The 27954-nt window shown below is 53.1% G+C and overlaps 1 protein-coding gene across 1 annotated transcript in view; it reads left to right on the top strand.

The window, feature by feature from the left end:
* Positions 1 to 3513: 3513 nt before the first annotated feature.
* Positions 3514 to 27954, top strand: part of CREB3L1 (cAMP responsive element binding protein 3 like 1) — a 36470-nt gene continuing 12029 nt past the window's right edge. Inside the window, exons 1-2 of the mRNA XM_080640812.1 lie at positions 3514 to 4054; positions 25051 to 25279. Of these exons, the coding sequence (XP_080496938.1) occupies positions 3953 to 4054; positions 25051 to 25279 (331 nt within the window). The 5' untranslated portion in view covers positions 3514 to 3952. The remainder of the gene's footprint in view (positions 4055 to 25050; positions 25280 to 27954) is intronic.

Raw genomic sequence — 27954 nt, 5'->3', positions numbered from 1 at the left:
CCTCTACAAGCCAGACAAACAAGGCAGGTTTACTTTGGGTGACCTTCTCACCACCACCCGGGGCCTGCCTGCCGAGTGTAAACATCCACCCTTGCACCCTAGTGGAGGCTCCGGAGGGGAACCTGGAAAATGGGAGTGCCGGGCCTCCTAAGGAGGCAGGTCCTTGACCCCGCTCCCCAATTCCCTGCCACAGACTCTCCTGGGAAGGGCACATTTGGAAGGTCCTCGGAGAGGACAGGACCCTACGGATCATTAACACTCTCCCATTTTGTAGATGTGAAAATTGAGACCCCTAGAAGGACAGTGACTGTCCGGGGGTATCAAAGTGTGGTAGTCCCCAGCCAAGCACCTGCCCCTCCGAGCTCGCTCTCTCTCTCTCTCTCTCTCTCTCTCTCTCTCTCTCTCTCTCTCTCACACACACACACACACACACACACACACACACACACACGCACGCACGCACACTCACGCACACACCTCACAAACACCAGCCCTGTTCACAACTTCGCCTGGCAGGAGCCTTTCTCTCTCCCCTGCCCTTGCGTCTGGGACTGACAGGAAGCTCATCTCTGTCCTTTCTCTCCCGTGCGTCACTGCCTGGGTTGGGATGTCTATGCATTTCGCTTCACAGCTGGAGCAGCTGCTGGTGAACAACAACCAGAGGTTCCTGGAGCCCGTACAGGAGGGGCCACAGTCTGTGCTTTTCTTGACCTGGAGTGTTTGCAGAACCAATCTTGACCTCCTTCCCCTGCTCTTCGGATGTAGAGAACTGGCTCTGGGTTGGGGAGGGGGGTGGGCAGGGGCTGGGTTGTGGGACCAGGCCCAGGAGTGGAGAGGGAGCAGACCCTCCCTGTTGACACCTCACTTCACTATCTAATTTCCTCTCCTGGGAAATCTTTAAGAGACAATATGGAAGGGAGGCGCTGCTGCAGAAGGCTTCAGGTGGGCCCTCTAATCTGAACTGGCGCAATTCTTTTCCGCACATACATAGAATAGAGCCTCGAGCTTCGGTATGACCATACTGGGTCTGCGCAGAGCATGGGGTATTACATGCATCATCTCGCTCTCATGCCCCTTCCAGTCTTCCTTTCTCTTTTTCTTCTATTTGCTGTTCCCTCTGCCCTCATTGCTTTTCCCTCCCTTTTACCCCATAAGTGATTCCATTCTCAGCTCACATGTCACGTTTTCAGAAAGGCCTTCCTCGTCCACACAGCCATATCACACTTTGTATCTCCTTCATAGTCCTTATCACTATTTCAAGTCGTCATCTTAAAGTCCCCCGCAGGTTTCCTTCATTCCTTCTGGAATGCACCTTCTTAATCACCACTGTGTCTGTCTCTAGTGTCTGGTCAGGAACTGATCATAGGTGCTCATTAGTACCTATTTTCACATTGTGGAATATGTGAGTAAATCCTCTGCATTCTCTTCCTTGCTGGACTTTGCCATCCCCTCATCCCAGAAAAACAATTATCATGCTCCTACTCCATGCAGGCTCTGCACGGCCTAGTCCCTCTTCCTGCCCACCCCATCCCTTCACCCCCAGGATTTTTCTTGAAGATCCTGCCTCTCAGACTCCACAGGAGGTACTGGAACCAGAATGTCTCCCCGGGATTATTTTCAATGGTTCCTGGGGTGTTCACCTGGGTAAGAATCAGGAAAGAGAGGACACTCTAATCCTATTTCTCTAAAACGGTATAATCTTCCCCAATCACTTAAATGGTGCCTGTGTCTATAATTACAGAGCAGGCTGGGAGGATCACGGGCACAGTCTCTAGCCAACCTCGGGCAGAGGGGCACTTTTGTTCCTCCTGGGGGCCGGCAGGGACTCCAGCTCGGGAGCCAGGAATCCAGACACCTGCTGGCACAAGCTCACCCACCACAGACTGGCTTGTTCACGCAGCCAGAGACCACTCCCCTCCTTCCCCCAAAAGAGTTTGCATCCCCCCTCCCTGAGGCCCAGATGTGACACATTTGAAAAAAACACCCAGGTCTCAGCACCCTAATTCTATCTGCCACTGGTATGATTTCCATGGGCCTCAGCCTAACGTCTCAGAGCGGCATTGCTGGTGGGGGGTCCACACAGCGTGGGTTCTCTTCCCAGCTTCTCAGGAACAAACTCTCCAGGAGGCCTGCGAGCGAACAGTCCCGTGACAGCCAAACTTCATTCTCCAGAACTATGTCCACTGGGCCAGGAGATGGGGGAAGGCCACATGCCTGCCTGCCCACCCCAGCAAGCCGCTGCCAACTCAGCCTCAGCCTGTGCCCTCTCCCACCCGGGCACTGAGTCATTTCAGTGACATCCCTGGCTTCGTGGCAATGACATCTCTGCTTCTTAAAGACCTTCTGGTCCTGAGCTAATAAGAAGCCCCAGACAGCAAGGACACACTTAATCCTATTAATGACTTCTGCCCAGGAACGGTGTGCCCCACCCTGTGAGGGAGTGCCTTTCCGAACCACCTCCATTTGTTCAGGTGCCTGGTGATTGTTTATCAGCCCTTTCAAGAGATTAAGCTGTACTCTGGAGCGGGACATTTAGGTCATGGATCCTGGGGGTGTCCCGTGACCATGGAGCGTGCTGCCAGCCAGTGTCTGGGTTCACGCAGACTCATGGCCACTGTGCTCCAAAGTCTTGCTCTTGGGAACCATTAGGGGAGAAGAGGGGTCCTTGCTGCATCTCTGCTGGTCACCTGGTCCTTTCCCACACAGGAAAGGTAGAGACAGTCCTTGCCCTGAGGGATTCAGAGTCCAGTTAGGGTCATAGATACAAAACAAACAATGACAATAGCACATTATACTCATCCCCTGGAGAAAGCACAGGATGTGCTGCGAGTGTCCCGGTGGTAAATGCTTCAGCCTGGGGGTCAAAGAAGGCTTCCTGGGGGAGGAGACGTGAACAACCTCCTCACTGAGAGATCTGTGAAGGGGCCTGTGAGATGGACTTCCCTGCCTTGGACTTGGCTCAGGTTCTAGCCCAGGGCTGGAAGAATGGAAATAACTCGGCTTCCTCGTGAACGTATGGGGGAGTGGTTAGCGAAGCCGGACACAATGCCGAGGCTCCAGGAACACCGGCTCCAGGACGACTTCGCTTTAGGCCTCTGGCTGTTTGTTTGTTTGTTTAATCTATTTTTATTGATTTCAGAAAGGAAGGGAGAGGGAGCGAGAGATAGAAACATCCATGATGAGAATCATGGATCGGCTGCCTCCTGCAAGTCCCCCTCTGGGGATCGATCCTGCAACCCAGGCATGTGCCCTTGACCGGGATCAAACCTGGGACCTTTCAGTTCGCAGGCCTACGCTCTATCCATTGAGCCAAACCGGCGAGGGCAAGGCCTCTGTTTTGAGAGGCATCAGAGAACAGAGATTGGCAAAGAAAACTAGCTTGTCTCTTTAAAAGAGGAGAGACGGCTGCTCAGGCCGCTCCCTCCTCATTACTATGAAATTATCGTGAATATTGATGTGGGGGCGTGGCGGATTGGCCAGCTGTGCTAACCAGCCAGGGGTTCCCGGTTTCGCAGAGGAAAGTGACAGAAGCCAAGCCGAGGGAGACGCGGAGAGAGCAGAGCACCCGACAGCCAACAGTCTCGGGGGAGCGCTCCGCTCCCCCGCCCCCGGCTCCCACCCAGTCCGGGGGGCTCCTCCAGCCCTCAGCCCCACTCCCGGGCTCCTCATGGAAGCCAGCTGTGCCCCCGGAGGAGCAGGAGGAAGAGGAGTCGGCTAAATGCCTGCGGTGCGCCCAGCGCCCCTGAGCCCTGCCTCCGCCGCGCCCTAAGTCCCCCGCGCCCCCCGCGCCCCCTGCCCGGGGCAGTGCCGCCCCCGCCCGCCCCTCCCGCGGGGCTTAGCCCCGGACCTGCCCCCGCGCGCCTGCCAGCCTCCAGCAGGAGCTCTGGGCCGGGCGCGTCGCCGCCCTGGAGTGAGGGAAGCTCAGCCCAAGGGGTCTCCGGAGCCCGCCGCGATGGACGCCGTCTTGGAGCCCTTCCCGGCGGACAGACTGTTCCCCGGATCCAGCTTCCTGGACTTGGGGGATCTGAACGAGTCGGATTTCCTCAACAATGCGGTAAGACGAAGGGTCTGCGTGCCCCTTCCACCACTCCGCACCCCTCTGCGCCGCTCGCCTGGCCCTCTTTCCCCCCCCCCAACCCCACCCCCGCAAGACGGGGCTGCACATCACTGGGCAGAGCGGAGGAGGGGGCTGGAGGCAGGGTCCCCCGGAGGGGCACGTGCTTAGAGCTCTGAGGTTCGGTGACTAGGTCCCTCAGCACCTCCCTAGTGCCCGAGCCTGACCGGAGCCTCGGAGCTCGCGCCAGTACGCGCCCCTCCTGGGGGCTCCGTCTGTGAATACATTGGCCTCCACCTTCTGGGGAAGGGGACGTCGAGGCGTCGGCGCCACCCGATTCTCCAATGTGAGCTTGAAAGACACAAATCCTGCCCCCGCCCGGGGTTCCAGGACCAGATTGCGCGCAAAGTGGACCCGCGGCTGGTTCTCCGCTGGGAGGCGCACAGGGGAGCGTTCGAGGGGCCAGAGACTCGACGCCCCGTGATCCAGACTCGGGTTCTGAGCCAGACCCGGACACTTAGGGGTGCTGCCGCCCCAAAGTCAGGAACGCGATGCCCCCAGGAAGGGACCTGACGTTCAGCTGGTCAGAGCAGCACAGGGCGATCGATCGCCCAGGAAGAGGGAGGTCTGTTTCTCTCTCACCTCTCGCTGACTTTCTCTCTCTCTCTCTCTCTCTCTCTCTCTCTCTCTCTCTCTCTCTCTCTCTCTCTCTGTAACTCTCTGTGTCTGAGCTTGTCCTTTTTCTCCCTTTTCTCTCTTCCCCTCCCATCCTAAGGAAACGTGGCTTCTCTCTCTTCTTCCCCCCCTCCCTCTTTCAGGCTCAGCCCAAAGGCCCTGCTGTGGGGGAGGGGTATGGGCTTAGTAACAGGAAAAAAATATTTGGGTTCCGAAGAACTTCCCGGTTAAAATGTGGGCAGCTTGGAGAATCCGGTAGGATGCCCCCCGTGTAGTGAACCTCCAGTCTGTCTGCACACGTGTGAGTGCGTGCGCACAGGCACACACACAAACCCAGAGATCATCTCAGGGCTTCTGCTTCCTGGCCTCTACCTGCTGGGACTAAGATCAACTTGGCCAGACAAAAGCCAAGTGCATAGAAATTTCAGCGGTTGGGCATCTTAGACTTCCACCTAAACTGCCGCTGGCTGCTAGACCAGCCAAGCAGCAGGACCCTGAGCCTGGGAGGCATGGGGTTGAGGTCTCCCCGACCTTCATTGGGCAGCAGAGCTGGGTCACCCTGCCCTCTGAGGAAGGCTCCTGGTCCCAGTCAGAGGGAGCACACTTGGGCAGGGAGGCCAAGTGGAGGAGGAGAGAGGGCTTGAACCTGTGGCAGGGGAGACCTGGGTTCTAGTCCTGCCTCTGCTTCTGCCTCCCTCTGTGAACCTGGGCCACACCACCAGCTCCCTTCCCTGGGCCTCAGTTTCTTTGTCTATAAAATGGACAAAGGTTGGATCAAGTTTTTCTAAGGATGGTCTGGCACCGATCCTAGGAATAAAGTAGCAGAGAGCTGGGGTTCCACACACCTCTCTTGGGGTTGGTAACAGACACTGGTCAGAGGGAGGGGGCTTGCTGTTTGTACCCTTGTAGCCAAGGGAGGTGGTAGAGCCCCTCTGGGAGGTTTCCTCAGAGCCCTGAGCAGCTCTGAGTTGGGCTTTCTTCTGAATGAACTCTGCCGCCTACAGCCTCTTCCTGCTGCTCCATTCAGCCTTGCCTCCCCAGCTGCTCATCTGGGCCGTGGTCCAGCGCAGGAAAGGAGGCACGATCAGACAGTGGTATCCAGCCCTAGGACTGCGGAGGGAAAGCCCTGCTAGAAAAGCTCTTGACCTCGGTCCTAGGCCAGGCCAGGAGAGGCGGGGCTCAGGAAAGGATTTCTGAGAGGAGAGGAAAAAGAATTCCTGTGCTGGGAATCACGAAATTTGGTTCTAACTGTGCTTCTGCCGCCAGCCACCTAGGCAGTTCAGACAAGTGACTTTTCATGCTCTGGTTTCCTCACCTGAAAAATGGAGATACAGAACCTTCCCCATAGTGTTATTGCAGAGATTTAGTGACAACTTTAATTAAAGATGAATTAGGACTCTGCCTGGCAGGTAAGTTTCCATGGTTAACTTGCTCCAGAAGCTACATAGAGTGACAGTAAGAACTACTCAGGTAGCAGTTGCTGTGGGACCCACTCTGGTGCCTCCATTTAAGTGTCTAAGGTCCCTTTCAGCTGACACTCCACACCAACTCCTTCTTCATGCTGCATGAGGATAGGAAAATGTCTCCAGGGTTAAGGATGGGAAGGGATGGAGTCTGCATGCTTCTCAGTCTGGAAGATGGAGAGCAGGATATTCATTATCCTTTAAAATCCAGATAAAGGCCATAAAGTCATGTGGAAAGTGTATGTGCTCTGTCACCCCATGAAAAAAGCAAACATCAAAAGGTTTGCTCACCCTGCACACTTCTACCTAAGAAGCACACATTCGCTTGGACAGAGATGGGAGGATGAGCATGCGGTCAAGTCCAGTGTGCTTGGAAGGTGGCCGGGGTGCTTTATGTTTTCTTTTGTGAAGATCCTATCACGCAGTCTTGTCTATGTGAGTCTCAGAGACACCACTCAGAAGGGGTTGCCCTTCCTGACAGATGTGGGGGCTTCCCCTCCCCATATCTTCCACGGTTCCTGAGGTGGCCACCCTAGAGCCCGCTTCCCTGTACACTGTGATCAGCCCCTGGGCAAGTATGAGAAAGGGTCTAGTGCTCAGAGAACTGGGATAAAGGACCGGAGGGAGAACAGGTCATACCTCCAGATAGAGATACTGGTTCTGGGTGCTTCTTGCCTCATTCCTCTGGCTAAGGGGAAGGGGCAACTCTGATTTCTCTAGGGGAAAATGGCTTTGGACCCCAGAGAAGGCCCAGCTCGGAAGGTGTTGGGGGCTGGGGAGGAGAAGGAGGAAGAGAAGTTCTGTTGTCTCAGAGGGGAGCAGCAGGAAGCTTGGAGGATGTTTGCCCAGCACACTCATTTACCTCCCAGCAGCTGGGGAGGCCAGGTATAGGAATGACCAAACCCAGGGACCAACCCAGGAGAAGGGAGGTGTGGGGCTAAGCCTGATCACAGCTGCCCAGGCCCCCAGCCTGGCTTCTCCTGAGCTAAATGGGAAAGCAGAAAACCCCCACCCCCACCACCACCCCCAGGCTTTGGAAGACTTAAGGAGATTAGAGAAGTATGTACATTTGGGTGTTTCTATGTCTGTGTGTGGGCCTTTAATAGCCCTTAAAAGGGGAGGGGTATATGTGTGTGAGCCCATGTGCATACATGTGTGTTTCTCTTTAAATTCTCACCAATGAGAAAGAGGTCCCAAGGGCCAAAGCACTCTGGTCTCAGAGTAGAATCCACCGGAAAAGGACTAATGGAGAAAAAGTAATGGAGGAGCCCAAATCTTAGGGCTCCTATTCAGGAAGGGAGATCTCCCCGAATGCCTACTCCTCTAAAACACTGAGTTTGTTTTGAGCAGGTTTTATTGTTTTGTTTTGTTTTGTGCTTCCCCTACTGAGATATGAGCTCCTTAAAGGCAAGGGTTTATCTGTCTTGTTCACTGTTGTACCCCAGTACCATGTACAGTGCTTGGCACAGAGTAGGCCTCAACCAACCATTACTGAATGACTAAAGGGGGGCCTAGGTCAGACCTCACATTTTTAGGGAGAGGGGGAAAAAGGTGCTTAAGCTCATCAACTCCCAGCCATCAGTCCTGCAGCCTGCGCTGTCTCTGAGATTCAGGAAGGTTCTCCATGCTTTCCAGTGAGTTGTCATTGCCTTGAGCCATCCCCATCCTTTGTGTGGTACAGACACTCGGAGCTCCTGGGACAGGATAGCCTAGAGCTCACTGAGCCACAACAAATTTTAATGTGTAGTTTAGGCCTCAGCTTTGAGCATTGGCTCTAGGGCTTCCCTCTTCCCCAGTTTCTTCTTGTTCAGGACTCCTGGATCCACATTCACCAACTTAAAACTAAGTATTTTCCTGGCCCTACCTCAGGGCCTTTGCACGTGCTGTTCCTGACATCTAGAATGCTTTCCCTTCAGTTCTCTCTACCTCATCTTATTCAGTTCAAATGTCACCTCTTTAGAAAAGGTTCCCCCAACCACCTCAAGTGGGACACTCTGTAATTTTCCGTTTCAGTCCTTTGATTTCTTCATAGCTCTTATCTCAGATTGCAGTTATTTTATTGGCTTGTCCATTTCCTCTGTGAAAAAGAAAGTTCATGAGAACAGAGACCATGTCGGTGGTGTCCATTGCCATAAACCTAGCACAGCACCATGGCATACAATAGGTGCTTAATAGAGTAAAATTCCACCAGAAGGCAATAAACAGAGTCCAAAGTATTCAATCATGTAAAATGTGAGGTTATGGTATTACAGGATCAATGAAAAACAATAGATTTGGGGTCTGTACTATCACAAAAAGCACAAAAGTTAAGACGGTGAAATGTTACTTACCACATGCCACAGACCAAACTGAGAAGGTTCTAAAGGCGCATGAGGCAGTCAGCCCTTTCGATAAAAGTTTGCCCACCTTTGTTTGAGATGGGCCCCTGGTGTAGGACAGAAGCCGCGGCTTCGTCGCATTGTAGTGGACTTTGCTCCATTTCAAGGATTTACTCCATTTGTAGAGAAAAAAACACTTCAAACAGGGGCAATCCCAATAAGGGAAGGGGGGAGAATGTTTTTAAAAAGGGAGGCCTGTGCTCAACAATAAAGATAAAAAACAAAAAGTCGTGCCTATGTGCTCAAGAAGTAAACCCATAATTCCTGAAGAGGCCCTAAGGGTCTCTGGGTCCTGGCCTGCTCAGCCCTGAGGATGATGGGGATGCTGGATCCCAGGAAGATGCTGTCTGTACCCTGATCTGCTGTGAGGTCCCTCCGGCTTCCCTGGACCAGCTGGGGATTTGCTTGGTCGCCCCTCAATACACACATCCCCTCCTTTAGCAACTGGCGAAGGCGGTCACTATGCAGAGTGACCTCCAGCCACTCACAGCTGGAGAGAGACTGAGAGGAAAAGAGACAGCGGCAGTACCACGGGATGCCATGAGGGAGCAGAGCATGGTGAGAGCCTGAGCACCCAGATGACCTGCGGGTCATGGAAAGTTTCTCAGAGGAGGCAACCTCCACACTCTGCCTCCTCAGTGTCCCCCTCTCTACTGGCAAAGGACTTACTGCAGGCATGTCAGCGGGGCGGACTGGGGCTGTGCGTAGGCGTCATTGTTCCTGTGCAGGTGAAAACCAGAATTAGAGAGGAGGGGGACCTCTTCACTCTGTTCTGGGGCTGGGATCCCGTGGAGTCAAGGAGAAAAGAGAACATCTCTCTCCTGCTATTGTACTGGTTTGAACTTCGCTCTCTAGAGCAAGGGAAGTTTGGGATATCAGATATCAGAGGAGCCCCACCTTCATCCTCACTTACTCCCATCCTTAGGGCACTGTGGATGCCTAGCGCATTAGGAGGAGAGCCAGCAGGTTGCCTGGCCAGTGAGAGGAGAGGCCCCACATCCCATACTCGCTCGGGGATGCTGTTCCCATCCCGCCTGGGAACTCAGACCTTTGCTCTCTGCGGCTTGCAGGATTCCCTGGGAAGGTCTGCTTATGTCTGGCCTAGCCTGACCTGGCTACTGTGCCAGGAGAGGGGAGGATGAAAGACTCCTCCCCGCCGCCCCGCCTTGTATCTTCCCTCCTTGTACCGTGTGCCTCCTGCAAGTCTTGGTATTGAGGCCCTCCCTGAGCATCCCTCTGTGGGACCTGGCTTGCCCCTGAACCTCCCTCAAGAAACCAGTTCCAGATGCTGGAGAACAGGCTGTTCTTCTGGAAGTCTCAGCACTCCAGGGGGCAGGATGGAGGAGGAAGATTTGGGTGGAGTTAAGTCAAGACCATGAGCATTGCTTTGGCTGGAATGCTATGTAACCTCCTCGGACAGACTAGCAGGGGTCCTCAAACTTTTTAAACAGGGGGCCAGTTCACTGTCCCTCAGACCATTGGAGGGCCGGACTATAGTTTAAAAAAAAACTATGAACAAATTCCTATGCGCACTGCGGGCCCGGTACGAGTCGGCTGCTAAGCAGGACAGGCAGCGGCACCCGGCGGGCCGGATAAATGTCCTCGGCGGGCCGCATGTGGCCCGCGGGGCATAGTTTGAGGACCTCTGGTAGGGGAAGCCAACTTAAGTGGCAGAACCCTTGACCAGGATTGGGAAGAAGGTAGGAGTGGGTGTATCTGGTTCAGGGGAAGCTGGGAGAGGCAAGAACTCTGGTCATCAGAGGAAATATCCTGATCCCCATGACCTGAACACACCGTACCATCAACAAGGCCAACTTGACAAGGAAGGCAATAATGGGTTCCCTGCTACCGGGTTCAGTGTACCTCCTCTCCCAACCCTCCTGGGAAGAGCCCTCACTGAAGCATCCTTGGCCCTTGGCTCTTGGCCCAGGAACCGCTTCACCCGTCACAGAGGGGCTGACACATCTGGGCTGGGCTCTGTGGTCCGACATAACAGCTGGACAGCAGCAGCTGTCCGCCATCCCCTTCCAAAAGAATAACAAAAATGAAAGCAGCAGTGGAGTGAGCGGGCTCTTCAGGGCCTTGAGGAGAGCCGGGAGGCAGTTTTAAAGCAGCAATTGAGGGGACTTGCTTTGGAAGCAGACAGGCCAAGCCTTTGCCCATGTCCTCACCTCTCCTCACCTCATTGCCCTGATTTTCTGTGTGACCTTGGGCCTTGGCTTCCTCATTTGCTGAACTAGACTGTGAGTTCTTTGAAGGCAGGGAGTGTCAGGCAGTTATTTTTATCTATTGCCTAGTTATAGCTATAGTGACTGAGTGCTCAGAAATGTTTATTTATAGGAAGGAAGGAAAGAAGGAAGGAGGAAGGAAGGAAGGAAGGAAGGGCAGAGATGGTGGATAGATGAATGGGTGGGTAGATGCATAATGGAAGATAAACACTTCTATACTACCAACTTTGATGGTACTTTTTTTTAAAAATGGATTTTGTTTATTTATTCAAGGAGTAAATCTTAACCTAAATCCCACGTCTACCTTTCACTTTACCATGATGGCCTTTTCTATTACAAAATACACTGAGTGGCCAGATTATTATGATCTCTGAATGCATAACAATCTGGCCACTCAGTATATATACATATATATTAGAGGCCCAGTGCATGAATTCGTGCATGGGTGGGGTCCGGCCAGCCTGGCCAGGGGAAGGGGACATGGGCGGTTGGCCGGCCTGCCTGCTGGTCGAACTCCTGGTTGAGGGGACAATCTGCATATTAGCCTTTTATTATATAGGATATACACTGAGTGGCCAGATTATTATGCATTCAGAGATCATAATAATCTGGCCACTCAGTGTAGATTGTGCATATAACAGAATATATATATGCATGTATATGAATTATAAAGTATAATAAAATGGACACCTGGGTCCAAACTACCAGCTGAAGAATAGACTCAGCTCTGAATATCTTGTATCTCAAACCACATGAATCTTGCCTGGCCAGTGTAGTGCAGCACAGTGGTTGATCGTGGGCCTATGAACCAGGAGGTCACGGTCCGATTCCCAGTCAGGGCACATGCCCAGGTTGTGGGTTTGATTCCCAGTGGGGGACATGCAGGAGGCAGCTGATCAATGATTCTCTCTCATCATTGATGTTTCTCCCTCTCCCTTCCTCTCTGAAATCAATAATATATTTTTAAATATATTTTTAAAAGACCACACATGAATCTGGGGAAGAGATGAGCGGTAGACCATGAATCCACTCTACTCTGGGCAGATTCTGATCAGGAATCTCCTGAGATGCTGTGCCTACTCCCAAATCCAACTTGACCAGACAGCTAGTCCACAGGAGAGATGGCAGGTACCTCAACAAGCCCTGGGGAGCCGTTAATGGTTGCCTTTAGCTACTCAGACTTGGGAGCAAATTCTGGCTCTCACTCTTTGTCATCTGGGTGAGCCTGACAGGTACCTACACCTCTCCCAGCTTATTTTCCTCATCCATAAAGGAGGGATGACCGTAGGACACAGGTTTCTTGTGAGGATCCAATTAGATAACTCTTGGGGAATGACTAGCACAGTGCCTGGCATGTAGTAAATCCTCTGTAAACAAGAGCTGTCGCTGCTACTTTTCTGATTATTGCTGTTGTTGCCTGAACAGAGGCTCCCCAGCACGGGACAGCCCTTGGAGGAATGTCCCACCTTCTCCATCCCTGTGCTGACCCCCGAGCATAGGGATTTTATTTTCCGATGTGTCTGACCTTTCTGGAGCTGGAAGGCTCTTTGGGGCAAAGCCAAAAGATGCCAAGCCTGTGTTTTGGGGGAATAAGGAGAGGGTGGCCAGGGGTGAGCAAAACCGAGGCCCCAGTGAACACCCAGTACATGGAGCAGAGGGCCCATATTTGTATCTAATGCTGTATTTGGGATAGGGCAGCAAGAAATCAATCATTCCTTCAACAACTAGTGTTGTTGTGTGTGCTTAAGAGCGCAAGCTCTGCAATCAGAGCTTGGTTTCAAATCCTGGCTCCAACTCTTAACTGAATGAACCTGAGTAAGCTACTTCTCAATGCCTCAATTTTCTCAACCATTAAATGGGAGTACTAATAGTACCTACCTTATCTTCTGAAACTTTAATGAGATAGATACTGCATAGAAGGAGCTAAAACAGTTCCTGGGACATAAATATAGGCTATTATTATCATTACTATTAGGCATACTGTATGATGGACACTATGTGAGGCCCTGAGGGTTTAAGGATGAACTCCATCCTAGATTCCACCTTCAAGGAGGTTCAAGTTTAGAAAGAGAGATGGGTCCCATTGTGCATAATTGGAGTTCAAGGCATGATATTAGCCAGGGACCTAACAGTCTATAAGTGATACGATGGTACAAACGGGAGAGGACTCTTCCAGCTGGGTGGCCAAGGAAGGCTTCCTGGAGGAAGCAGCATTTGAATTAGGACTTAAAGGATGATAGGAGTTGGAATGAAGTGATAAAGGGCAAAGGCATTCCAGGCACAAGGAATGGAACAAGCAAAGATCCTGCAACAATGGAGCTCATAGCAGTTTCAAGGAACTGGGAGTGGTCATCCAAATAGGCTGGAGGGAAGACAAAGATGAGTGGCTCCAGCTATCTGGTAAGTGGAATGCGGTGCTTAGGAGCTGGGAGTGTTATCTGTAGGCGGGAGGGGCCAGTGATAGTTCTGAGCTAGACACAGTGGTGGTCCCAGTGCTGACTGAACTGCCTCAGTGCTGGGAGTCCATTGGAGGGATGTCAGCTGTCAGCCTGTCCAGATGATGAAGGACCCTCCCCAAGAGGAGACAGATTTTGGGCCCTTCCCAACCCCAGAGCAGCCTAAGGCAGCAGCTGATCCCAGGTCCCTTCTCTCCTCTTCCTTCCACGCTCTGCCCTGACGTGACTCTCACAGTGGGCCAGGAGTACCAGTCCCTTCTGGCTCCTTCATCCCCAGCACTGGGGCCAGGCTGACCTGGGGAGTCCAAGGCAAGCCCACCGTTACAGCAGGACAGGCTGTCCCTCTTCATGCTGACAGCCCGAGGCTAGACCATGTCCTTCCTCCTGGCTTAACCCTGGGACACTAAGGGGGTTCCCCCACCCCCCCTACAGTTCAGGACCATCCAAAGCATGTCCCTATTGGCCCCAGGGGAATGGAAGGATCTGAGTCCTCTTGAGCCCAGCCCAACCTGGCACCTCACCTCCTTGGCCTTCCCACCCATCAGCTGGGACAAGATGCTCAGAGTCCCTTTTGTCATCCTCCCTGAGAGGAAGCCCAGCCCTGCCCTCTGCTGCCCCAGAGCCTTCACCCCTTTCTCTCCCAGGGCCGTAAATCAGTTCCACATTGGGGATCTGGCATGTACTATCTGCTCAGAACTTTCCCCTCCGTTCGCTCAGGCTCCCATCTCCCCCACCCCACATGGTCAGCCCATAGGGTCTGCAGAAGAAGGGCTCCTGCATTCAGTGACCCCCTTCAGTGGTCTTGAGAGGAAGCTGGACTGTAGCAATGGACCAGAGGGACAGTGGGCCAGAGGCCCTCCCAGAGAGAGATGAAAGAGGAAGGGGGTGGGGTGAAGGCAGAGCTTGAGCAAGCATATGAGGGGATGAGGGGTTGGGGGTGGTGAGGGAAGGAGCGAGGTAGTTCCCAGCTCAGCACATTCCTGAGACATCTGGACGTGCTGGAAGGGCCCCAGCTGGCCTGCATGGCTGTGGCTCCAGCTTCTCTGCTCTGTGATGTCAGGACCCAGCATTCTCCCCTCCTCTCAGAGTCCCACTGGCCTAGGGGCTGAGTGCTGGGGTCTCCTCCCCTGACCCCTGACCCCTGACCCTCAGTGAGCAAGAAAGAGGCCTGTGGGGCAGTGGAAGAAATGCCTGCCCCAGAGGAGGGCCTGGACTGGTGGTAGAAGGCAGACCCTGAAGACCCAGGGGTTTGCCCATGGGACTGACTCAAGGCGATTCCTTCTTTGGGCTGATGGCAGCCCTTTCCCTTCTTGGAAGGAAGATGAGACAGAGGAAAGACTCTGGGAATGGCTGCTTACCTTGAGTTCTCCATTTCCCTCTCTGTAGCAACAACAGTGCCATGTAATGAGAGCCTTCTCCATGTCCCACATTGTATAAAGCTCTTTACAAATGTTATTTCCTCCTCACAGCAACCTGGTGGGGTAGCTATAATTACCCCTATTTTATAGCTGACATTGAGGCTCAGAGAGCTTAAGTAATTTGTGCAAGGCTACTCAGCAAGTAACAGCCAGGATTCGGACCAGGTCGGTCTGCTTCCCTTGCTCATAACCATTGTACTACTTTGCCTCTGCAAATAAGAGATGGATCTAATGATGCCAGAATTTCTTTCAGCTCTACAGTTGTAATTGTTTCTTTTGGCTATCGTGGCACTCTTCAAGAAGGGCAGGGGAGGCATTAGTCACACACTGGGTGAGGGGAGGAGGGCAGAGGCATCTGGCTGTGAAGCATCAGATGGGTCAGGAGCCTTTGGAGGTCCCCTCCCTTGGAGCCCCAGAGAGGTCCAGACCCCAGGAGCTGGAACCACAGCCTGATCCCCAGCCGAGCCCAGGGGTCCCACACCTTCCCTGAAGGAAGGAGTAAATAAGGAGAGAGAATGCAGCTTCTTCCAAAAATAAAACCTGAGGACAACTCAGACAGGCTGGGATGCTGAGGAAGCCAAAGGCCGAATGCTGAGTGTGCTGAGGAGAGGGAAGAGGCCAAGGGAATTCCAGCCAGAGCTGGGTGGCAGGTTTCAGCCACGGAGGGCCTTCCAGCTGGCCAGGGGCCGGGAGAGCAGCTCAGCCGGTTGGCCACTGGGCTCTGTTTATACTCTTTGGCCTGGCCTAAGCCTGGGACAGTTCTTCCAGCTCTGAGTAGGGGGCTGTGGTCCGCAGGTACCTGGTCTGGCTGGGGCTTAAGAACAAAAAGGCCTTGAGGAAGAACACCCCAATAGGGAGGAGCCCAGGAAAGGAGTCCAGGCGCATGGAAACTCTGCCTGGAGCAGGAGCAAGCTGGCATCCGAGTGGAATTCCAGGCAGTCATTCCTGGAGAAAAAAAGGCCTCTGTCCGTTAGATCACTGGCACATTCCTTCATTCACCCACTGATTCAGTCAATCAGTCACTCAGCGAACGCATCTGCCATGCGCTGGGCCCGATGCTAGGCTTTGGCGATAGAGGTGAGAATTGGACACAGCAAGACACAGTTTCGAGGCAACCTGGCTAAATCATTTCAAGTTCCGCTAAGGAACTGGGAAGCTATCCTGAGGGCAGTGGGGAGTCACCACTGGATAATGAATGAGCCGGGGAGTCTCACAGTCATATTGGTGCTGAAAATCCCTCTTGATGCAAGGTGGAGAATGCTCTGGAGACAGAGCAGAGTTCAAACCTGGGACCTACCTTCATAAATGGGGTAGTCACACCACTAGCGAGAAAGTCTTTTCCAAGCAGGAAGTGGGCTTTGTTCATCTCTATATCCACAGGTCTGGGCACAGAGCAGGTACTCAGTGAATACTGAGCAAATGCATGTGATGAATAAATGAATGTGATTAGATGCCTTTATTCTCCAGCAGCCCCCAGGACCAGCCCTGGCACTTAACTGCAGTGTCCTGAGCTGTCCCACAGGGTTCCTCTGGCCACTGCCTATGGACCAACATCTCCGGCAGCCAGACCGTGGGCTGCTGTGCCATTAGTGGTGCCAGTCACAGCTAATCCCAGCCCTGGGCGGCAGCACTCACTGCCATCACTTCCTCCTGCCCAGACAGTACCTGGCACCTTCCCCAGGATTGGGCCACAGCACATGGGCTGCCTCGTCAGAAGATGCCAGGGGCTGGTCGGGAATCTGCAGGCCGGGCTCCACTTTCCTGAGGACCCATGTCCTGCCCAGTGTCAAGAGGGGGAACTGGAGGGCCAGACGAACAGAGCTGGGGGCTAGAAAGAATGCACCACTCCCCAGGAACCTGCCCTACACAGAAGCAGCCTCCGGTGGGTGCCAGCCTGCCCTTTCCTCTGTCCCTTCCTTTCTCTAGTGCACATGCCCAGGAAACCTCAATCCCCATATTGCTCCCTTCTCCAGTTCCAGCCTTCACTATCCCAGCCCCAGAGGAGCCTGGGACTACCAAAGTTCCCTTGCTGGGGGTCACATGACTCAGTCATCTCAGGCACATGGCTTGGCACAGTCAGCATTTAGTCTGTGGTCGTGTGAGATGTTGCATTTGTTCATGTGAGGGTGTGCATGACCACATCTGTGACTTGGTCTGGGGTGACCGTCCGTGTATGCACATCTGTCTTTCTGTCTGGTCACATCTGGGGAGTGTGTCCTCACTGGGTCTGTTAGTGCCTGCCAGTGTCAGCTGACTAGTGTACGTGCAATACCCCTGTGCCAGGCTGTATATGGAACTGTCTGAATGTGTCCATGGAGTAGATCTTACATTGGATAGTGTTTCCCTGTGTAAATAGGAACCTCACAGCCCATATCTGTGTAGCAAGTGCACAGGAGTGTGTGTGTGTGTGTGTGTGTGTGTGCACCCATACACACACAGAAGTATTTCTGCTTATTTGGACTTGGGCTCTGTGGTGAATAGTTCAGCAGGGGGAAAATATGAAACCTCAGCAGCCGCCTGCCCTGGGCCTGTGGGGAATGAGGGGTGAGGTTGGAGGTTGGAACAGTGTGCTCCCTTTAATCCCCATGCCCTGCCAGGAAGACTCAGAGAGAGGCTACCTCCTGGGACAGGGAGAACCGGCTCCATCCCTTCCCAGTCCCCGGAGAGGCCAGGAGAGAAAAGGAGCCCACTTTCTGAGGAGCCTCAATAGGAGCACAGATTATAACTAACGGGAAACTGAGGCCTGAGGAGGAAGCACTACCTGCCCCTGGGTCTCCCGAGTCCGAGTCCAGGGCCCTTTCCCCTTCACAGAACTGCCTTCAAATCCAGGTCTGAGAAGGCAACCCCCAGTGCCTGGATGGTGAGGCTTAGGGGCGGGGGCGGGGGGAGGGCCTCTCTGACAACCCAGGAGCCCACCTCCCCTCTGCTAAGGCCCTCCCTGCTTTCTCCTGACCCTACTCCACATACATATACATACTCTGGGCACAGCAGTGATTCAGACTGGTGGCCCTTCAGTCTGAAATGGGGTCAATTTTCTAGTGACCACCAGGCAAGTAACCGTCCTGGAATGTATGGGTCAGTGTGTGTATGGGGGATGGAGAGTGGGGGCCCAGCCTGTGGGGAAAGGGAAAGGGAAATATAAGAAGACTCTCCTCCCATCTCTCCCCAGAGCTCACTCTCTCGGAAGGAATGTCCGGGCTCGGGATTCCCCCCTCTCCTTATCCCACAGCTCAGCCTGACCCACTCTGGTCTCCTCCCTCTTTTCCCGAAGCACAGACTGAATCAGCCTGGGTCAGTTCGGGAAGGGGCAGAAACCAGGGTTAGGGGTGCAGGCGGCGAAGGGAAAAGGGGCGCTCTGAGGCTGCCTCGGGTCAAGGGGAGACCCTTCTCCCACACACACCCTCTGCAGACAGCTGCACCCCCAGAGCGTTTCCCTCTCTCTGCATTGACGCAATGGAGGAATTAGGGGTGGGAACAGAGGAGCTTCAGACGGTCCTCCTGCCGGCCCAGGAGGGCCCCCCTTTCCCCACCAGGGACCAAGACCTGGTTGCCCCATTCTTGGGCCCGCGGTAGGATTACTGAAGGAGCGGCATAAGGAACTGAGCTGGAAAAGCTGCAAAGACACTTAGGAGTTGGGGTCTGGCCTCCCCTTAGAGACGGGGACGTCGGAAGAGACGCTTCCTCTCCATTTCCCCCTCACTTCCCTCCCCTCGCGGTGGGGGACGAGAGAGCTCAAAGGGGTCCTGCCTCCTCTCCAGGGGCAGAAAGGGACCCAGGGCCAGAAAGGGACCCAGGGCCAGAACCAAAATACCCTCCCCTTCGGGTACACTCGCAGTCCGCGAAGCCGGGGACCCGCCTCCGCACAAGCCCTGCCCGCCTCCCGCCCCTCCCTCCCCAGCTGCTGCAGCTGAGGGCTCCTCGCAGCCTCCTCCCATTGGCCAGGAGCTCCGCGGATTCCACCAATGAGCAGGCTGGGTTCCCCGCGGGGCAGCTCCGAACGCGGGGCCCACAGGATCCGCGTCCTTCTTTAAATTTAAAGGGCCGGCGCCGGAGTCCAGCTCAGGGAGGGGTTGCAGCCGAAAGGAGGGATGCGCGCTGGGAGAGCCCGGGACCTCTCCAAAATAGTGGAGCCGGCGCTGGCTGCGCGTGGCGGCCGAGAAAGAGCTTGTTTTGGCACGACTGTAGGAAAAAGTCTTTAACGAGGAGGGAAACAAATCATAATACAGTATTTCCTTCTCTTGCTTCTCACCCCCCCACCTCCCCACCCCAGTTGCCTGGAAAGGCACCTCCATAGAACGCTCACCCCGGTTAGAATCCGACACCCCCCACCCCAGAACTATGACCCACGACCCCCTGCCATTTATAGATTCCTGCCCTCCACCCCCAATAAATTCCACCGGATACTCTGAAACCTGAATTTTCTGTGTGTAAACCGGAGGGAGAGCTGGGTGACCCCGGGGGAACAAGAGGCGCTGCTGCAGCTGAGGAGATCTCCAGAGTGGGCTTCCCAGGGGGGGGGGGAGGGGGGGAGACGAGGAAGAAGTGAGAGGACAACAAGGAGAGGTGCCCCACATCCTGTCAGCCCCAGAGCTATGAAGAAAACCTCCCCCTCCCTCCAACATTACCAGTTCACTGTGTGACCCTGGGTAGGTGGCCTTCCCTCTCTGGATCTCGCTTTCTTCATTAGCTAATAGGGGAGGAGGGCGTGGACCATGAGCTTTCTTAGGTCCCTTTCTGTCTCCAACCTGATGATATAAATCAACCATAACTGAGCTCCAGGCACGAGATAGAAGTATGGCTACAAAGTTCTCCAAAGTGAGTCCCTCTGGCATGCTTCCAGGAGCTGAGAGTGGGCCTGGGGGTGATGGGACTCGCCCATTGTTGCCACCAGAGGTGGGCCCAGCACACAAGAAAGCCCTGAGCAATGGCTGGATTTTCTGAGTGTCCTCCACCCCCACCCTGCCCCTTGGCCGCCCTCCCCTTCTCCTTGGCTCCGACTCTGGAAGCTCTATCCTGCTGAGTCTTGGCTGCTGTTTCCAGCAGGTGGGGTGGGGGCTGCTCACAAAAGGGGGCCAACTGAGCTCCCTCAGCAGGTTCCAATGGGCACCCCAAAAGGAGTCTCTGAGAAGGACCCGGCTCATCTGCCCGGAGCCAAGGCCTTCAGAGACCCCAGCCCAGACTGGAGAGAGCATCTTTCTTCTCCCAGGCCCCAGGGACAGCTTGGCAAACCCTTATCACCCGAGAAGCAGCTGCTGGAGAAATACCTTAGCAGCTGACTCACTGCCCTGTCCTTTCTTTACAACCCCCTCCCATTGGGCCCCACACCAGGCCTGAGAGGGAGGGAAGAAGGAAGGGAGGGAGGGGGAGAAAAGAGAGAGAAGGGACAAAGCGACCCCAGCTGGTCTGGCCCAGACTCTACAGAGGGTGTGGCTAGCACAGTTTTGGATGGGTGGTTGGGGGAGGTTGTACCCTGTAAATGGTCTTCATCTGGGATCACAGTTATTCTTAGAGACTTGTTCAGCTGCGGCTCTGACCTCCTGGCACTGCCTCCCCCAGGCATTGATAGACAACTGACATACTGCTGGCACTGCCTCCCCCAGGCATTGATAGACAACTGACATACTGCTGGCACTGCCCTCTGGGGTACAAGGCCTTGTCACCCGTCACAAGATATAGACTCTGCCTCAGGGACTTTACAGTCTGGCAAACAGGCAATTCCTGAACTCGGCAAGGACTGGGTAATGAGGAGCTGTGCACGATTCCCAGTTCTCCTTGGCTCCCTGGGCCTCAGTTTCCCTGTCTGTCAAATGCAGATATGCAACGTCCTATCCCACTGCGTAATTGTAAGGGCTGAATAAAATAACACGAGTGGAAGCACAACAAAATACTGGATAGTAATGATAAGCTCTGGCCAACTGGAAAAGGAGAGAATACCTCAGTCAGCAGGGTTTCTGGACTCATTTTGCCCTGGATTCTCTGATCACAATTTGTTTGGGGGGAAGACCAAACCACCTTCCCGCATGGGCTTCAAGCTTAGCTCACTTCAGGCTCAGAGTTAGGCATTTCTTTATAATAATGGCTCACAAGTACATACAAGGCACTGTTCTAAGTGTTACATGTATTTACTGCATATATGTATATGTGTGTTATATGTATACATGTGCTATATGTATTTACTCCGTTTGTCCTCATAATCCTTTGAGGTGAATAGTAAGCACCTAACAAATATTTGACCTTCATGACAACAACAACACTGTGAGATAGGAACTATTATTCCCTCTAACAGATGAGGAACCCGAGGCACAGGGAAGCAAAGTAACTAAGCAAGTAGTGGAGCGAGGGATCAACAGGAAGTCTACCCAACTGCAGAGCTTGTGTTCATCCCTTGCTCCCCACAGACTGATTGATGCTGGCGGCCCTGACCCTTATGCTCAGATGGGGCTTTTCTGCTCATCCCTCTGCATTGGAATGGGCTCCGAGGAGTCCACGCCAGAAAAAGCAGACAGCTCCAGACTGCAAACCAACCCCCCAGAAGCCAGGCCTTAACCCTTTACCAGATGGGGCCCCAGGGCAGGAAGCAAGGCCCCCCCATCATCTCTACCAGCCCACCAACAAATTCAGTCAGTAAATAAGGAATAAACAACAACATTTCCTTACATCAGGCGTCCTCAAACTATGGCCCACGGGCTACATGCGGCCCGCCGAGGACATTTATCCGGCCCGCCGGGTGCCGCTGCCTGTTGTGCTTAGCAGCCGACTCGTCCCGGGCCCGCAGTGCGCATAGGAATTTGTTCATAGTTTTTTTTTTTTTAACTATAGTCCGGCCCTCCAACAGTCTGAGGGACAGTGAACTGGCGCCCTGTTTAAAAAGTTTGAGGACCCCTGCCTTACATACTTATAATTCTTTTTAAAAAATATATTGTTATTGATTTCAGAGAGGAAGGGAGAGGGAGAGATGGAAACATCAATGATAAGAGAGAATCATTGATTGGTTGCCTCCTGCACACCCCCTGCTTGGGATCGCCTGCAACCCGGGCATGTGCTCTTAACCGGAATCAAACCAGGGACCCTTCAGTCCTCAGGCCGATGCTCTATCCACTGAGCCAAACCAGCTAGGGACTTATAATTCTTTTTTTTTTTTTTAATATATTTTATTGATATTTTACAGAGAGGAAGGGAGAGGGATAGAGAGTTAGAAACATCGATGAGAGAGAAACATCGATCAGCTGCCTCCTGCACACCTCCCACCGGGGATGTGCCCGCAACCAAGGTACATGCCCTTGACCGGAATCGAACCTGGGACCTTTCAGTCCGCAGGCCGACGCTCTATCCACTGAGCCAAACCAGTTTCGGCGGGACTTATAATTCTTTAGAGAGAAAAAAATATGGTGATCAGAACCTGCCTACTATGTACCAGCTGCTGGGTGCTTTATTAATAAGAAGTAACATTTGTTGAGTAATTACTATGTGCTAGGAACTGTTCTAAGTTTCTTTGCAAGTATAGATGACCCTTGAACAACACAGGAGTTAGAGGCACCACCCCCATGCAGTAGAAAATTCACGTATAACTTTTGACTCCCCCATAACTTAACTACTAATAGCCTACTGCCGACCAGAAGCTTTACCAGTAATATAAACAGTCAATTAACACATAGTTTTATATGTATTATATACTGTATTCTTACAAGAAAGTAAGCTAGAGAAACAAAAATGTTATAAGAAAATGAAGGAAGAGAAAATACACTTACAGCACTGTACTTATCAATATCATAAGGGCACGTCCTCTGTTTACAAGATGAAAAAAGTCCACATATCATGGACCTGTGCAGTTGGAACCCATGTTGTTCAAGGGTCAACTGTATTAACTTGCTTAATCCTCACACTAATCCTGGTGGGGAGGAACCATGTAAAGTTCCCTGTGCCAAGGAAGAAATGAAACTGAGAGAGGAGAATGCACTTTCCCGGGATCACAGAGACCAATATTTTTCAGGCTTTTTTGTTTATAAGAAATACTAGAGGCCTGGCACACGAAATTTTGTGTGCGGGTATGGTCCCTAGGCCTGGCCTGTGATCAGGGCCATCTTCCCCTGCTGTCCGCAGCCGGCCCCATCCCCCACCGCCACCCACCCCTGGTTCCCTGTTCACCATCAGGTGATGGAAGCCTGACAGCTGAGGGGAAGGACCAAGAGGTCGGCCGTTCCCGCCTACTCGCTGGCCCCACCCCTGCTGCGGTTCACCCTCTGTGTGGGGGGCAACTGGCAGGGTGGAGGCCTTGGCCTGGTGCCACCCATGTCCCCCACCACCCACCCCCTGTTCCCCATTAACCATCAGGCAATCAGAACCTGCCAGCCGGGGAAAGAGACCGAGAGGTGGTCAATGCGGCTCATAGTGACTTGTCAAGCAGTCATTCTGGTCATTCCACCCTTAGGGTCAATTTGCATATTACCCTTTTATTATCTTACCTAATAAAAGAGAAACATGCAAATTAACCATCACTCTGCTATGCCCACAGCCAATCAGAGTGAGTATGCAAATTAACCCAACAAAGATGGAGGTTAATTTGCATACGTGGGCACAGAGCTGTGTGAAGCCTGCTATGAGGGGAAGGGGGGTGACAGAGGGAGCTACTGGAGTGGTACTCCAGACCGAAGCGAGGACATGCTGGCTCCCAGGAGGCCAGGGAGCGGGGACCTGAAGCCAGGGGCCTAGTCTTGCACGAATATCATGCAACGGGCCTCTAGTATAGGATAGAGGCCCGGTGTACAGCTGGGGGCCGGCCGGCCTGCCCTGATGGGGCCCCGGATCAGGGTGGGGGTTCCTGATGGAGGTGGGGCTGTCTGCAGGCTGGCCTTGCCCCCGATCGGGGTGGGGTCCCCACTGGGGCATGAGACTGGCAGGGGTGAGGGGCTGCGGGGATTTACAGGCTGGCCACGTCCCCAATTGGGGTGGGGGTCCCTGCTGGGGGGTGGGGCCTGGGCAGTTTGCAGGCTGGCCACACCCCTGATCAGGGTGGGGGTCCCCACTGGGGGCTGGAGCCCACCAGGGCGAGGGGCCACAGTCATTCTGGTCTCTGGTCGTTCCACCATTTTGGTCGCTGGGATTTTATTATATAGGATATTTTATATCATCACCACAAATATACACACACACACATAACTGAGATAAAAATTTACACTGGGTATTTAACTTTCCTGTGTGCCGTGCATGCTGATATTCTGTACTCTATCTTGTTCTGTTTTATTTCTTCTTACATTCTGGTCATGGCCTACTAAATTGATTCCACAGCCCGTTAATGAGTCCACACTGGCAGTTTGAATGGCACTGAGTCTGGCTAGAAGACCCAAGGCCGAGGCCGGGGCCGGGGATTCGAACCCAAGTAATATGGCTCCAGAGCCTATTCTCTTGGGACAAAGAATGGCTTGGAAAAGGGGGACACTGGAGGCATGTGGACAGGTGGGGACTGTACTAATGAGGGAACTGAAGGCCTTGATAACCCCACCTTGCATCCCAGCAAAAGATAATGCAAAAGTCACTAGTACTGCCATTGGGATGCAAACTTGCTGCCATAGACATATTCTTTTTTTTTTCTTTTTAAATTTATTTTTCAATTACAGTTTACATTCAGTATTATTCTGTATTGTTGACTATAGTCTCTGTGCTGTAATCTACAAATTTGTGGCTATTCTGCAACTACCAATTTGTACTGTCTAATTCCTTCACCTTTTTCACCCAGCCCCCAACATCCCTCCCCTCTGACAGCTGTCAGTTTGTTCTCTGTGTCTGTGAGTCTGTTTCTACTTCGTTTGTTTGTTTGTTTGTTTTGCTCATTAGATTCCACATATAAGTGAAATCATATATTTATCTTTTTCTGACTGGCTTAATTTCACTTAGCATAATACCCTCTATATCCTCTAGGTCCATCCATGCTGTTGTAAAGACATAGTGGCTCTTTAATTAGTCCTCCCATGAAGGAAGTAGAGTGGACTGAGAGACAGACTCAGGCAATCTAAGTGATGTGACCAAGGTCACTGAGCCAGAACTAGAGCCCTGAGTCCTGTCGCCTGGTCCAGGGATCCTTTCACACCATCTCCAGCTTACCTTTGAGGGTAATGACATTGAAGCTGGCAATGGCAGCAGAGGTGGGGGTGGAAGTCATGTGATGGCTGGTGCTAGTGATCATAGAAATGATCATAGTTGGTACAGGTGATGTGGGTGGTGGGAGGTGCTGGTGCTGGTGGTGGCATTAATGATGGCGGGAAGAGTCATGGGGACGTTGCAGGGACAGTGCTGGTGGAGGCAGGGCTGGAGGCACCATCACAGCAGTGTCTGTACCCTTTTCCCAAGCTAAACTGCCCCCCACCACCTCCTCCTTCCCTAGCACTTCCCTGAGCACCTGGACCACTTTGCGGAGAACATGGAGGACTTCTCCAACGACCTGTTCAGCAGCTTCTTTGATGACCCGGTGCTGGATGAGAAGAGCCCTCTACTGGACATGGAACTGGACTCCCCCACGCCAGGCATCCAGGCCGAGCACAGCTACTCCCTGAGCGGTGACTCTGCACCCCAGAGCCCCCTTGTACCCATCAAGATGGAGGACACCACCCAAGGTAAGAAGGGTGGAAGGGCCCAGGACAGAACATGCACATAAGGCCCAGGAGGAAAGGAAGCTTTTGCAGGACCACGGGGGGCGGGGGGAGGCTGAGACTCCCACCCACAGATACCCCTCAGGGAGGCTGCGCGGCCTTTTTGTTCTCCCTCAAATCAAGCCCATATGGGCACTTCTCAAAAGAGTTTGTTGCTGACTTAGGTCAGCGGGGGGCAAGGGGTGGTTCCCAGACCGAAGCATCACCTGGGAACTTGTCAGAAATGTAAATGTCAGGTCCCACCCAGACCTGTGGGATCAGAAACCCTGTGGTTAGGGCTCGGCCTTCCGGGTGATTCTGAAGCACACTTGGGCCCCAGAAGCAGAGGAAACAGTGATGGGAATTAAACAGTAAATGTGGACAAGTTACCAAGCCTATCCCACCCCTCCTACCGTGACATCCTCCGAGATGCAACCTGGGAGACACTGCTGCGCCCACTTTTATCACCGAAGGGAGCGTTCTCTGAGGCTCCCCTCTCCCCCTGCCTTGCCTTTAAGCAAAGGGCCCTTTGAGTCTTTTCTCTCAGGTTCAACATTCGAGACCTCCAGACTGTTGCCCACCTAGAAATGGCCTTTGGGCATTTCCTCAAACGATCTGGCCCCATCGTGTCTGGCCAGGCGGTCATGGACACATCTCCCGGCTTCTGTGAGCCTCAGGGTCTTCATCTACCAATGGGAATAGCAGTAAACATTTCTACAGTGCTCCCCAGTTTCCAAAGTGCTTTCATGTCCATGTTCTCATTTATTTCTCACAACTCAGAGGTGAGGAAGGAATCACTTTCATCATAATCCCTATTTGACTAATAAGGACAATGAGCCTTTAGGAAAGCTGAGTTGTTTAAGTCACAAACAGTAAAATGCAGGTTAGAGACTCGGAAGCAAGCAAGCCCGCTGATTCTAAGCCTCACACCCTCGCCACCACCACATTTGCCAGCCTCAAGGGGGCAGCAAGGGGTACTGGGTTTGGAACCAAACATCCTGATGCTTCCACCAGCTGCTGTGTGATCTTAGGCAAGTTTCTTAACCTCTCTGGGCTTCTGTTTCCTCAATTATAAAATGAAGATACTATGTGGCTTGACATAGAATTCTGGGCAAGGTTAAAAATCCCAGCACATAATATATATCAACTAGAGGCCCAATGCATGAAATTCATGCAAGGGTCTCGGGCCCCGCAGTGCCACGGCTTAGTCCGGAAGGTCATCCAGTCTAATTAGCATATTACACTTGTATTATTATAGGTCATTACTGGCTATTTTCATTGTGCCTATAAAAGTCCTCTTGATACTATAGTGGTTCTTATTCCTTTCCCCTCAGAGGACAATGGTTTTGAATGGTTTTCTTAATATTCTCATCTATTAAATGGGGGAAATAGCAGTGTCTGTCCCATAGAATTTGGGAGAGGAATAAATGAGCACATATGTGTCAAGGGCTTAGAGCTGTGCTCAGTGCAGAAAGTGTGAGGTGCTTCTTAGGGTCTTAGAGGTTCCCCAGGGGCAGAGACAGACCTTTGTACCACCCCCCTAACCCGAGCCCTGAGGGCAGGGACAACTCTTGAGGTTTTAAGTGGCTCCAGGGCTTGTGGTTGCTGAGGTCCCAGCTTCCCTCCGTGCCCTGGCCACAGGGAAGAACTCTGAGGTCACCTCAAGGAGGCCTTGGGCACAGCCTGGGGAGGGGCAGGGTGTGGGATGGGCACCCTCCCATGGCGGGCTCTCCCTCCACCCCCATATGTCCAGCCCAGCAACTCCTTGAACACCCCCAATCTATTTTTAGAGTAATTTATTTGTGGGCCCTTTGCAGGGGGCAGTTTCCCGGAGGCCAGCGGGCTGGCCCTGTAATTTGGGAAGATTGTGGGTGTTCCTGGAGCCAGGGGCAGCCTGTGGCCCAGAGCTGGGGCTCTCTGGCTCCCAGAGGGTGGGGCCTGGCCTCTGAGGTGGGATCAGGCAGCCATTGACCCCTCTCCCCACCCACAGTGGGTGCCAAAGGCCAGAGTCCCCTTAGAGTCCTTCCTTTGCAAGCTGGCAGCCCAGACCCCGCCTTACCAGCGCTTCTCTGACTTCCCGGTGGGGCCAGCCTGAGCTGGGGTGGAGGACTGTGGGCACCCAGCAGGAAACGGGGTGATGTCTGCCATTCCTGTGGCCCAGGTGAGGCCAGGAGGCCCAGTGGATAGGCAGGAGGTAGACGCTGCCTGGGAGACCTGAGCATCATCCCTCACCTCCCCACCCCACCCCGGCCCCCAATCACCAGGTCCGGTGACTGCTTCCTTCTAACTATGTCTCCGTCCTCTCCATCCCCACTGCCACTGCCTTTGCTCAGGCCTTGTCTTCTCTCACTGGACCATTTCAACAGACTCCTGCGGTCCCTGCCTCTAACTTGCCTGCCCCAGTCCAGTCTTCACACAGAGACAGAGTGATCTTTTTTAACATCACAAATCTGAACATACTTAAAACTCTTCAGTGCCACCTCGTTACCTTTAGGACAAAGTCACGGCTCTGAGCTCAGCGTCCCAGGCCGTGCCACCCCTGCCGGCCTCTCTGACCCCATTTCCTCTCCTTTTCATTCCAACTGCTTGTGACTCTCACTAGATGCCCAGAACCTAGCACATGTTTACTGAATAACAATAATTATATGAACAATAGTACC

This window comes from Plecotus auritus (assembly GCF_963455305.1).
Source record: "Plecotus auritus genome assembly, chromosome: 9".
NCBI classification, from domain to species: domain Eukaryota; kingdom Metazoa; phylum Chordata; class Mammalia; order Chiroptera; family Vespertilionidae; genus Plecotus; species Plecotus auritus.
The sequence above is the reverse complement of the archived record's forward strand: the minus strand, read 5'-3'. Positions and strand labels throughout refer to the sequence as shown.